The sequence below is a fragment of the Solanum dulcamara genome, chromosome 11, assembly GCF_947179165.1.
Source record: "Solanum dulcamara chromosome 11, daSolDulc1.2, whole genome shotgun sequence".
Lineage (NCBI taxonomy): Eukaryota > Viridiplantae > Streptophyta > Magnoliopsida > Solanales > Solanaceae > Solanum > Solanum dulcamara.
In genome coordinates, this window is record NC_077247.1 from 49,619,920 (window position 1) to 49,633,377 (window position 13,458).

The 13,458-nt window shown below is 32.4% G+C and overlaps 2 protein-coding genes across 2 annotated transcripts; both read left to right on the forward strand.

The window, feature by feature from the left end:
* The first annotated feature begins 539 nt into the window (after positions 1-539).
* Positions 540-4,234, forward strand: LOC129874626 (thioredoxin-like protein CXXS1). The gene is made up of 3 exons (XM_055949939.1): positions 540-774; positions 898-1,020; positions 3,969-4,234. Exons 1-3 carry the CDS (start codon positions 673-675, stop codon positions 4,119-4,121), a joined length of 378 nt encoding a protein of 125 aa, XP_055805914.1. The 5' UTR covers positions 540-672; the 3' UTR covers positions 4,122-4,234.
* Positions 4,235-9,710: 5,476 nt separating this feature from the next.
* LOC129872232 (transcription factor ILR3-like) lies at positions 9,711-12,985 on the forward strand. Its single transcript, XM_055947140.1, has 5 exons — positions 9,711-10,019; positions 11,579-11,641; positions 11,915-11,989; positions 12,180-12,342; positions 12,456-12,985. Exons 1-5 carry the CDS (start codon positions 9,895-9,897, stop codon positions 12,720-12,722), a joined length of 693 nt encoding a protein of 230 aa, XP_055803115.1. The 5' UTR covers positions 9,711-9,894; the 3' UTR covers positions 12,723-12,985.
* Positions 12,986-13,458: the final 473 nt, after the last annotated feature.

Consider the following 13,458-nt stretch of genomic DNA (forward strand, 5'->3'; position numbering starts at 1 on the left):
TTGGTGCGGTTTATCGGTTTGTCCTGTACAGCCCTAGTGCCACTGTAAGATCCTATATGTGCAAATCAGCTCGGGCGTTCTGTTATTAGATTGGGCCTAGTATTCTCCTTAACGGGTCAGACCCAGGTCAGCCCATGTGACATCCTTATAATTTGGCCAAGGTTCCTTATAGGAAATAGCCAATACTTATCAATGGAACCATAAAGTTGTAGTAAAACTGCAAATCAACTACTGAATATGACTTTTAAAAAAAGGGGAGGGGGGAGGGGATTATACCTTATGAATAAAATAAAAATTTACATAATCAATTAATTGAGCTACTAATTTTATTTTATTTTTTTAAAGTATATGTCAATTTTACTCTTAATTATTCGTGCTCTAGAATGTTGCTGCAATTCCTTAAAAGAATCACTACTATAATTGTGCAGTTGTGCCTATTAAAAAAATCTCATGCTTAATTTCTAGCTTAATCCAATTGTCATTATTAAAACCAGATAAGGAAGAAACTTCGAAAAAGATCCAAAGCTTCTATGCTTAGCCAAAATGCATAACTTATAAGGTGGGGTCCAATTCTTAATTCAAATGAAATGAAAATAGACCTTCTTTTTTCATCTCTTTAGTGACTATTCAGGATAAACACAAATTTGGCCTTGTCAATAGTAAACTGGAATAATGGAAGCTCAAGAACAGGGGACCAAATCAAGAGCTGTGAAGGTAGACTCTAAGGAATCATGGGATTTTCATGTAAATCAAGCCACACTCCAAGGATGCCCTGTAAGTAAAACATGCATGCCTGTAAAAATCTTGATTTTAGTTTCTCAAAAGTTGGAATCTTTATTGAAGTTTCCTATTTCTAATATATGTACAAATTCATTTTTCCCTTGTGGGTATTTGTAGATTGTGGCACACTTTACGGCTGTTTGGTGTATCCCCTCCCTGGCTATGAACCCCTTTATGGAGGAGTTGGCTTGTATGTACCAAAATATGTCTTTTCTCACAATTGATGTGGATGAGGTCAAGGTAAGGTCTTTAGCCCTTTGGTGTAAAAGACACAACTTTATAGCCTAAAAGATGAGAAAAAAAGGATATAGAAATTTCCTTTGCTAAAAGTACTTGTAAGGGCTGGTCTATTCATGGGTAATTAGTTGCCTGTGGCTTCCCTTTGAGGAATTTTGTATCATTGTGCGTCTCTCTGGCCGGGTTTTTAAAGTTTAAAGCCCACTTCCCGACTTGTTTTATCTAGGACTCGAGTCAATGACTGAGTGTATGCTAGATGTTAGAGTCAATTTGCTGGACTTTAATGCCTGTGACATATTAATAACTTTAGTACAGATTTGATTAATTTTCATTTGTCTTGATCATGTATGATTTGTATCAAGAAAATCAAGGCAGAATTGCTAGTGCAATATATTTAAATTTTCATGGAAATGCTAGAAACTTCTCTTTCTTCGTGATTAAGAGATCACAATCAACTAAACGAGAAGCGGCAAGAGCTGGAAAATATTTACAGCAAGAAAAGTAGTTCTATGAGCCACTTGACTCGATAAAAGAACAGCCGAGTTGATGTCTCATACTAGAGCTGTAAAGGTCCTCCTTTAGCTTTACGGCAGTATATTTCTCTAATTAAATACAGAAAATTAAGATCTCATAAACAAAGTATAAAAGATAGTGAGGATCCAATTATCGGGCCGTATGCCAATTCATCTTTGTCTACAAATTTTTCGATAATTCGCTCCGTCTAAAAGCTCACATCTTCATGAGGAAGCACGTTTGAGATGGGTATTTTGAGACGGATGTGATATAGTGAACTAGATATATCCTCTGATCGAATACTGAATGGTACTGAACTGTTTTGGTTTTTATCAGCCTTGGGTTTAATTTATGTTGGTTTTACAGCAGAGTCTGATATCATGGATAGTGATTTCATTTGGCATCAAGAGGGTATTTTACAAGTCCTTTACACCAAGAAAAAACTTGGTCTTCAAACTGATGACTCCTGAAATGTCTTTAATTGAGACCATCTCCTTTATCTTCTCCTTCACTCAAACATGTAATTTATGACAACTCATTTCTCGCTATTCTGAGAATAATATTCGATCTCTTTTAGTTTCATGAGCTACTGGTATGGACATATTATGCCTGTTCTCCGAGAGTTGCTTAGTTGCATGGTCTAACATATGTTCATCTATCCTACTGTCTAGTGTCTGGACGTTAGGCCTTGATTATGATGAATCATTCATACAATGAGGTCAGAGTGACCTAGGCATATAATATGCCAATATCACATCGTGCAACAAGAATATATTCGTAGACAAAGTGAATAACATATTTAGATTCATAAAGAGTTGATTAGTTTGGTTCTTCCCTTTGATTCTTTTGGCTTGTCTACTATGCTGGGCCTTTCAATCGGATGAGGAGGCAACTCCTGTTGTACAAAAGCTGGGCCCTTTTCTACTTAGTTAGTATCATCCACTTGAAAAGGAGATTTGCATGAAAAAAGCAACTGTTTGGACTATAAGATGCTTCTGATGGGATTTTTTTTACGAAAAGTCCCGCAACACCCAACAGAAAAGGCCTAAGATCGATATCTCCATCGTTTTGCTGAAATATTTTTCTACCCTTTCTGTTTTCTGGTGTAATATTCCAAGTTCCACTTAATTCTGATCTAGTCTATGAAAGGCATTTATTTTCTAGTTGTCCCAACTCGACACTTGGGGCTAATTGGCTTCTAGCCTTCTACAAAGTCATTTGATATTGTTCACATGCTTATCAAATGTCAATTGAGTCAACCATAATGGTATTTTTGGTCAAGTTTTCACCCAGTGTCAAAAATTTGTTTTGCTGCTCTTCATTTCCTGAAATATTAAACAATCAGCAAGACTCACATCTCTCACTATAATACTAGAAGTCCTCGTAACCTTTTCTCAGAATGAAAACATAGTTGAAATATGAAGGAATTGAAACCATGAAATGATTTCCAAAGAAGTGGTGTACAAACACACGTCGTTTGAATTTCCCATATTAAATGAAAGAATAATGGCATTTGAGATATAAGCTCTTCCAATTGAACTATTCCTCATTTCTTTTGTTGTTTATGATATAAGGTCGTTGATCTTTAAAGACATTTGAGAGTAGAATAGTCATTTCAATTGTTTGCAAGTTGCCAAGTTGAGAGATTCTTGCTCTCCTGGTTGCGACACCTAACTGCAATTAGACATGGAATCTACATATATTTAATCTAGGGAAAGGCTTCACCTTTTATCATTCACTTAAGTACTTTCTAGCATTACTTAAGATATGCTAGATTAAGACTACAGGATTCCCATTTTTGGAGTGAGTTTGATGATTATCTAACCGAATTCTTCTTCAGAGATTCCTGATCTTTTCTCTATTACTTGTGGATGGAGAATCTGATTAATCTAAGTATGCCGTTGCATAATTTTGGTATTGCAAAAAGAATAATTCTAGTTGCGTAATTCTCAAACAATGCTCCTCTGCTTTCTATTTGATCTGTTGCAAATCCTATTGCACAAGTTTCCATAGACAGATGAATTTCTCCATGCTCTGTAAAAACCATTGTCCAATTATAGTGATGATGATATGTAACTGGATTACTGCTGTATGAAGATTTGTAATTTCTCTTTCAACAAGGGGTATTCCTTAAATCCATTCAAGTGAGAGTATTCTGACTTAAAATGCTAACATAATCCTAGAGGATCGACGCTTTTGTTCAGTTGATAAACATAATTGGCTAATATAATTATGGTCTACCACTTAGTTTCACAATTTGAATGTTTGGTCATATAATATTCAGTCCCTTATCGATAATCAAGCAACAATACCAGTTCTGATATATAAAAGGAACAGGACAATAAAAGGTCCATTAGGAATTCCAGATACATCATATTGTTAAGGCTGTTTTCCACCTAATATACACATTCTTCTTTTGTTTTGTTTGCGGTTGCTAGGAGGTGGCTAGCAAGTATGAGGTGAAAGCCATGCCAACATTTCTGCTGCTGAAAGGTGGAGTGCCAGTTGACAAGATAGTTGGTGCAAATCCAGATGAGATGAAGAAAAGGATCCACGCTCTTGTTCAATCCAACCCCACAGATATACCCTAGTCCAAATATGTATATATACATACATAAATATATTCTGATATATAGTGTCTACAAAAGATTCTTTTGTTTGTGTGGATTCTGCTGTTTCATTTTTAAATGTAGATAATTCCATATCCACTATATCTTATAGGAGACTGTTGAAAATAGTAATGCTTTTTTGTTTTCAATGTAAGTAACAAGTTAATGAACTTAATTACCAATGAATGGCTTTTCTGGACACTCAGAAGGTATTAGACCTTATATAAGTAGTGGTCCTGGAATCTATGTTCATGCCAAACACTAAAAGGAGCCTGAAAACGAAAGGACTTGAATTTCTCTTTGCATCAGTAAACGTGCGATAAATGAGTTAAACACATTTTTCCTTTTGTTTATGGATATCGTTACCTAATTGTAAATTGCAACAAGAGAAAGAGTTAGATCATTCAGAGGCGAATCTAACAGCCAATTGGGTATCCATTCATTTTAATTTTTTTTGTTTTTACATATGTATACATAGTTCGAGACAAAAATGATTCAGTTAATTAAATAAGTCGGATTCATTTTAGATCCGCCTCTGATCATGTATGGAAGTACTAGCTTCCTTGATCAAGATGTTTTGCCAAAAAGATTCCTTTCGTACAAACATAGAGATTCTCTAGCAAATATCTATTGCTGTATTGAGCATTGACGTAAACGAGTGGACAAATAGAGTGCGGCTCTCTCAAGCTTTAATTGTTTTCGTGAAGAATCAATATATTACGATGGCTACATATTAACTCGATTTTATTAATTGTTTGAAGACCATCCCGTCTATTTTTTAGCCCGAATGGGATACTCATCCTTCTACATCTTTCTATTCATAAGGACATAAATTAAGAAAAAAGTGAGTTTGTGGAATCTCTTTTCGGGGACACCTAAATAATGAAAGGTTATTCTTTTATATAATTGCAAGCTAAGCAAAGTCATGAAATTGACTAACCACATTGAGTTAATTGAGCTTGGACCTAGATCAGAGTGTGGTGGCCGAACTCTCCTCAAGTGTCACATACCAAAAGGAAATTAAAGGTAGTTTGGTGCACTAAGTTTTTAATTTGCTATTGTAAGGACTAAGAAAAGTCCTGAAATTAAATTAAATATATTATTCACAATTTTTTTCTGTACATTCCTGTGAGAGATCATTTCCAAAAATCTTTAATCTATGACCTCAATCACATAACCATATAAATTTTACGGTTGCATTAAGACTCTCCAATCTCCTCGCTTGCCAAAGGAGAATACTCTGGCAAAAATATTCAGGATATATCTTTTTGTGTCAGATTTTTTTTCAAAAAGATAAAAATAAAAATTGAGGATAGGGGGAAGGGAAAATTGGAGAGGAAATTAGAAGGTGTGGAATCAAACCCTTATCAACAAGGTGTAAAAGTTAAGTAGCCAACAACTGAATTAATAAGGTGCTAGCGTTCCACATCGCAGACTGACATCTTGTATTAATTGGGGATACGTAAGTAAATGGATAGTTGCTTTCACGTAAATTATTGCTACTAACAAATGCTAATAAATTTTTGGTTACATGAATGAATGAATGAATTGAAGTCAAAAAAGGGAATAGTTGAAAAGGCAACGTCCACTAATGGATGGAACTAGGAAGATAGGCATATAAGATTTCTTTGGAATAAAATATCTAGGCATAAATGTTGTAGAGGAGGGACCATTATAGAAAAGAGACATTATTAATGGTGGGTAATAATTTTGAAACACAACCACACTTTGAAGGGCTCTGAATGCCTTATTCCCATGACAAACAGCATGCTTTCTTTTATTTTTTTATATGGTTATTGAATCCATACTCTTTATTAAAGTAATATTTGTCATAAGAAATAGGACAAGAATAGTGGAGTAATAAACAGAACACCCCAAAACTACATATGCATTAAGCAGCAGTCGTGGCACATTGAGACACCAGAACATTTTAACTCCTAGTAAAAGTATACAAACATAGATCACTCATTTTAAATATTGAATCTGAAATAGGAAGGGACAGTCTTTTGCAAATACTCTAATTTGTGTAATATTATTTCGAATGGATTTGGAGTTAACTGAGGGGATGTGGATGTTAAAGATGTTAGTCATAATTCGTCCGTAAATGGGTGAACTGTCTATTTTGGTACGCATGTGTTATTAGAAAGGATCTTTTTTGGTGTTTAGGGTTCAAAAAATATCCAACTTGATATCGAACTCAAATCATATTACCCCTCAACCATGCAAAATTCTATTACACTCTTTAACTTAGTTAAGTTTGTACTAGTTTTTGTGTTTAACTTGTGTCTATTAAGATGATGTTATTCCACACTTAAGTGCACTTATGCATTGGTTTTTGTATCTATAAAGATGCTCACTCATTTTGATAACAATAAAATTATTCTTGATATTTTTGCACAAGTTTACTTCATTGATGAAATTGTCATACTTGTAAAGTTGATATATTGCAACATATTTTTTTTTATTTGGTGTATAAAACTTGCAAGTTTTTATTCTTGTTAGTGCCATTGAATCAAAAGTACTGGACAGATATTGCAAAAAAATTGCACCAAAACAATAAGAAAAAATAGACAAAAAAATTCATAAAAACAACAACAAAAATTAGACTTAAATAATTTAGGAGTTCAAAAAATACGAAAAAATCAAGTTCAGAAGATAATACAACTCTCACATAATTTAGGATGAAAAAGTTTAATTTTAAAAAGTAAATAAATTTTTACGTAATTTAAATATATAACTGACAATTACATTTTAGTTGAAATTCTTTTTATGTCTCAACTTTTCCAGTTCTAGTGATAAATAGGAATGATGCAAATTTTCATAGAACACAGAAAAGTCTTCACTAGTTAATTGTTCAAACACGTTTTACACACTCTTTACTAACAAAGTTTTCCAAAAGTCGTCCACATGGCCTATTTCGATTAAAATAATTAAAGATTAATGACTAAACTACATATACAACCTTATGGCCCAACAACTAATGCACTATCCCTCATAATTCAGATTGATGAGAGCTCCTTCGTGTTTATGCATAATGCACTTATTGTTTGCTCACTAGAGTTATAGATATGGATTAGTAATATAATAATTATTTTTTTATCATACATAAAATTATATATAAAAATTGAATGATAATTCATATATATTTTAATTATGTAAAATTATAAAATGATAATCAAATACGACAATTGATGTGCTGAATTTGATACAAAATAATAAAAAACTATCAAATACTAATTTTAATTCATAAATAATTTTCTTTCTAACCAGGAACCAAATCACCTTCTAAATTTTATTGAAATAAAATAAAGAGCCTATTTGGATTGACTTATAAGTTGCTGAAAACAGTTTATACTTTTGAATGTTTGACTTACCAATTTAAAATTATTTTATATTTAAAATAAATCATTAGCTTATCTAAAATAATTTATAAGCTAAAAGCAGCCTATAAACTGTTTTAGGTATGCTAAGCCAAACAGGTACTAAGACTAACCATGCTGTTCAAATTGTATTCTCTCGGCAATTGAATTATCCCAACATTTTTTTTAGAGAACTACTATTGATTATTCTTTTGGAACAATTTATCACCTCTTTGACATGGTATAATATATCACGTCTATTGAATTAAACAAGTGATAAAAATATTTGATAGAAAAAAAAAAGTTATACGACTCTTTGGTTAGACTATCTAGATTTTAGTTTTTTTCTCTTTTTAAGTCTTATCAATAAAAGAGATTTAATTAATAATATAGAAAACAATTATTCAAAATGACCTTTAAAATATATAAGGACATGTGGCATTGATTCAAGACTACTTGAGCTAAAACTAATGGAGCAAAGTTGCTCCCAAGTAGGGGATATGTTCACCTTTAAAAACTGAAATTTTAATAGGAAGAATTTTATCTTTACCTTAATGGACGTTCCTAGCGAAAATTCGAATTTAAGCGTGCCAGTAACTTTTTATAAGTATTACCCCTAGATGCTTAGAAGTTAGAATATATAATTTTTAGGTTCTTCATTTGGATATATTTTTCTTTTTAGTCCGTTCAAAAATAAATAAATTACTTTACTATAATTAGAAATAATTCAATTTTAAAATTTTTCTTCCACTCTTAATGAAATGATCAACAATCAAACAAATATCTAAGAATTATTTTAGACCATAAATCTTATAAGTTTTCTTTTTTCTTAAATATCATATCAAGTCAAACAATGTCATATAAAATAAGATGAAAGAAATACTTATTGTGGAGCTCTATTAATTAATATGTACACTGCAAATCTAACTTAAAGAGTGAATCAAAAACGGAAAAGGATCAAAAATACCCTTGAACTATTTGAAAAGATTTAAAAATATCTTTTATTCACCTTTTGGTTTAAAAATACTCTTCCATTCACCTTTTTGGCTCACTTATACCCTTAAAACTAACAACCCCTTTTTTATTTTATTTTTTAAAAATATTTATTATGTGTCATCTTTGTATTGGGTGAAATAAAAATCACACCTCTACTAGACTTTTTCTCATAATTTATCCAAATTAAAACAATATACATTTTCAAGACTTGAATTTTTTTTATTTTTTTTTAAAATCTAGTAGCATTTTGTATTTGTTGTAGCTTTTTTTAATTCTTATTTTTTGATCCGACTCCTCTCCGTGTTTTTTCTCTCTATTTTTTTTTCAAGTTCTTACTTGAATTGAAGAAACAAGATATAAGAAAAAATTAACTTTTAAGATTTAATTAATTAAATTAAAATTTTAATCATGATTTAGATAATTAATATTTCATAAATAAATTAATAATGTCATAATCATAGCAATATATTATCTTATTCATAAATGCATTATAAATTTTTCTCTCTTTTCCTACTTTTCCTTTCCTTACGAGCATGTATCTTCTTCTTCTTTTTTTTTTTAAAAAAACTGATTTAATCTTTAATTACGAATTTTTGTGGAATTTTCTCTTTGAAATTAGTTATCACAGAGAATAATTAGCAAAAAGATTTATGTTATCAAATTTTTCTTTAAAAAATGGAAGACAAATATTGCTTATAATTTTTGAATAACATAATATGTGTTTAGAATTGTGGTATTACTATTTATTTTTGAAAAAAAAAAGAAGAAGAAGCAGCAGCAGCCGCCGCCGCCGCCATTGATAATACAAAAAATCACTTGATTTTTTTATTTTTTTTTTAAATTAAAATCTTGAAGAGGTATATATTTTGATTTGGATAAATTATGAAAAAAATCTAATAGAGGTGTATTTTTTATTTCATTCAATAAAAGAATGACACATAATAAATATTTTTTAAAAAAATAAAATAAAGAGAAAATTATTAATTTTAAGAGTATAAATAAACTAAAAAAGTGAATGAAAAAATATTTTTAAATTAAAAGATAAATGAAAAATATTTTTAGACCTTTTCAAATATTTTAAGTATATTTTTGGTTCTTTTCCGAATAAAAAAAAACTCCATGGCCAAAAGTGTCAAAATAATAATAAAAATATAATGGTGTCAAAACTCAAAAGTCCATGCCAGTGAACGCTGACGTTAAAAGGAGGAGCAGGCTCAACTTTATAACAGTAAAAAAACAAAAGCTCCGTCCACCACACATATAATTTCCTTCCACTTCTCCTTCTCCTCCTCATTTTCCTCCTTTTTTCCCCTTCCACCACCTAACACGCAAGTGGGAGTCGGATACCCTAAAATTTTAACAGAAATTTTCCGGCGCCGGTAGCTCTCAGCTCGGAGAAAATGGCGGAAACAGAGGAAGACGGATCAAATTGGCTTATAGAATTAGGGTTAATGGAAGATCTTCCTTCCCTTGAACCCAATGCTCAATGGCCCTCCAACGCTTTTTCCCTTCCAAATAATCTCAGGTTCTTAATTTGTGGGTTTTCTTTTTTTTTTTTTTGTTCACCAGAAATTTAGTAAGTTAATTGAATTTTGCTATTTTTTATTTGAACCTTTTGTCTAAGGATTCAAGTTTCATTCTTTAATTGTTCTTTTTTAAAAAATAATTAAGTTGGTAAAATGGGAATGTGGGGTTGAATTTTCTTGAATAAAGAATTTGAAGTGGACTATTTAAAATGCCAAAAAAAAAAAGAAGAAGAGAAAGAACTCTTCTTTAAGTGTACTACTTAAAAAAGATCATAGAAACATTTTTCCTGATGTGTATGTTGCTAATTATCAGTAGACTGCTAACCACCAAGCAGTTTTAGCTTGTTCACTTCCTTATTAAAAAGAAAAAAGAAGATTTTTTTAATTTTTTTTGCCTTGGTCACTTGTAAAATAGTTTTAGTTTCAGTTTTAATGTGCAGAGGGAAGTTCAATCTGGGACCTGGGTGATTTTGTATTGTTAAGCTAAGCTGGTCTATTTCAGAATAAGGGAGGTTGTGGGTAAGATGAGGATGGTGACCATCTCACTAGGTTATATAAATGTTTTGTTTGTGACAAATCCCACAAGAGACAAAAACACTTGGTGATTTTCCCATCTGTCCTAGCCTGGTGGATAGAGTTGCCTTATATTTGTTGCTAGCAGGAGGTGATTGGTATCACATTGAATTAGTCGAGATGCGCCGAAAGCTGGCCCGGACTCTACAGTTATAAAAAAAAAAGTTAGAGAAATACTGACTACGGTTGTCTGTTCAAGTTTATTCTTCAACAGCCAATGTCTTTTGCATCATCTATAGCATACAAGTAAGAAGATTTTGTTAGTCTAGTTGGATTTGGCTTGTAGATGCCTCACTGGTTCTGAAGCTGTCAAATGATTGGTTTTATTGTTGTTTAGATCTTTGTTGCATAGGGTTATCGATAAACATATATGTCTTCAAGGATGCCACATTAGATGCTTTAGCTAATCACATAAAATACTAATGAATAAATTAGGAGTTATGCTGAGTTGCAGAGATCACAAATAAAAGAACCTCCAAAAAAACATGAAAAAATTGATTTCTTTCACCTTCTTTCCTCTGCGCTCATTTTCCTTTTCTCAAACAACAACTAACCTTAGTGCCAAACAAGTTAGAGTCAACTATATGAAGTTTTGAACCATGTTAATTTCTTCATTTCCTTTTCCCCAACAAGTAAAAAAAATCAATTTAATGATTGAGCATGGATATGTTTTGAATATATGAAGTTGAAGGTTTAGACACACTTGATTTTGAAAAGATTTTCCTGGTGGATCTTTGCCTGAAGAATGTTTTAGTTCATCTGCAGCCTTAGTCATAGAGGAGCTACTCATTTTTTTAGAACTTAAATATGGTATGAGGAGGAACTTGTATGTGCTAACTCCTTTCGGCCTTAGCAGACAGTTCAATATCTTGCATTAGCTACCTTGCATTTCATGAAAATGTTTCCATTTTTGTGTTGTACAACTAAGCCAGTTCATCATTCGAATCAGTATGGTGAATGTGATGTGTTTCTTACCTAATTACAGTTCTGGATTAGAAGATTCCTATGGCAACTCAGATAGTTTGAAGGAATGTGGCTCCAAAAAGAGGTATTTTTTTTTTGGTAACCATGTAAACAGTATTTTTCTTTTAATCAGTTATTTGATTGGAGTTTTTGAAGCAAGAAATAAAAGAGTCGAAAACAGTAGCCTTTAGCACATAACGTCAGAATATGTCTTGTGCTTTGTATATCAGAAAATTGAAAAGCATGAGTGATGTCTTGTAGCGTCATCTAACATATCCTGTCCTTCCTGTGTTTGTGAAGTATTTCTTTTTCCTCTTTCCCCTCTTCCCTTATATGATAGAGACTTTATTTATTTCAGGGTGAGATCTGGAGCATGTGCATCTGATTCAAAAGCATACAGGGAGAAAATGCGTAGGGACAAGCTGAATGACAGGCAGACACACTCTCTCTCTCTCTTTTTCTGTGTGCTTGATTGGGTGATGGTTGTGCTGCATTTAGACTTGTGTTTGCTTCTTGTTCGATATTTTTAGAATACAACAGCAACACACCCGGTGGAATCCCACAAGTGGGATATTTTTAAAATATAAAATTGTTTTAATATTCTTCTCTTTGTTTTTATAAAGGTTCCAAGAATTAAGTTCTATCCTGGAACCAGGAAAGCAGCCAAAAATGGATAAATCTGTTATCCTGGGTGATGCAGTTCGTATGGTGGTGCAGTTGAGAGATGAAGCTGAGAAGCTCAAAGAGTCATACAACAACTTGCAGGAGAAGGTTATTGAATTGAAGGTGTGATGATTGAACTTATTATCTCGTTATTATACTGATCAAGTTTTCCTATTCTTATTATTTTCTATTTAATGAGCTATGCATAAATTGATTCTTGTTTTGGTCTTTTGTAGGCTGAGAAAAATGAACTCCGAGATGAGAAACAAAAGCTAAAAGCAGAGAAAGACAAACTCGAGCAGCATCTGAAGGCGTTGAACACTCAACCTGGATTTTTACCACACCCTCCTGCAATGTCTTCCCCTTTTTCAACCCCACATCAAGTCTTTGCAAGCAAAATGATGCCATATCTTGGCTACCCTGGGATCCCTATGTGGCAGTTTGTGCCTCCTGCTGCAGTTGATACCTCAGAAGATCATTCTCTCCGTCCTCCAGTTGCTTAAATTGTGGTGACTTCTTGTTACCAGAATTATGCAAACATTTGTTTCCTATGTCAACAATTTTGTTGACGTTTTCTGACATTTTGTTATCCTAATATGAGCAGATTGGTACATATACTATAATGAGGTAGGTGATCAACTGATTATGCACACTAAAATGTAAATCTCGTTGAAGTTTACATGAATACCTACCTTATGTTATATCATCTGACCAAACATAGCATCCTCAAGACATGCTATTCTTGGTTGTTCAGTTTTGACTCTGATGTTTGAATCTAGTTTTGCACTCAGCTAAATAGCTTCTAGTTGTAAGAGCAGGGAATGATTTCTCTACGATTCTATTCCTATCCTCTGTGTGAAACAACGCATAGATCGACCGAGTATGAATGCTACCCTATGCTCTCTTTTTCCATTTACTCTGTAGATAATATATTGTCAGCTACTACCTCTAGTTTTTATGGACTTGAAAGAAAGAGCGTGAACACTCGTTTGATTAGTAAGCTGTACATGCTATTTACTGTATTTGTTAAACCTGTTTTTTCCGTAGGTCTGGGTTTGAAGTACCTGCAATTTGTTTGTTGAGAGTCATGTTTGCCCACTAACAACTTTTTACTCTACATTCCTGTATAACTAATTTCCGATCAATTTTTGATACTGAAGTAGGTTTTCATTGAAGAAACATTTTCTGTAAGTCATATCATTCCATGTTTGCAAAGTAAAGATTCACTGGAAGTTTGTT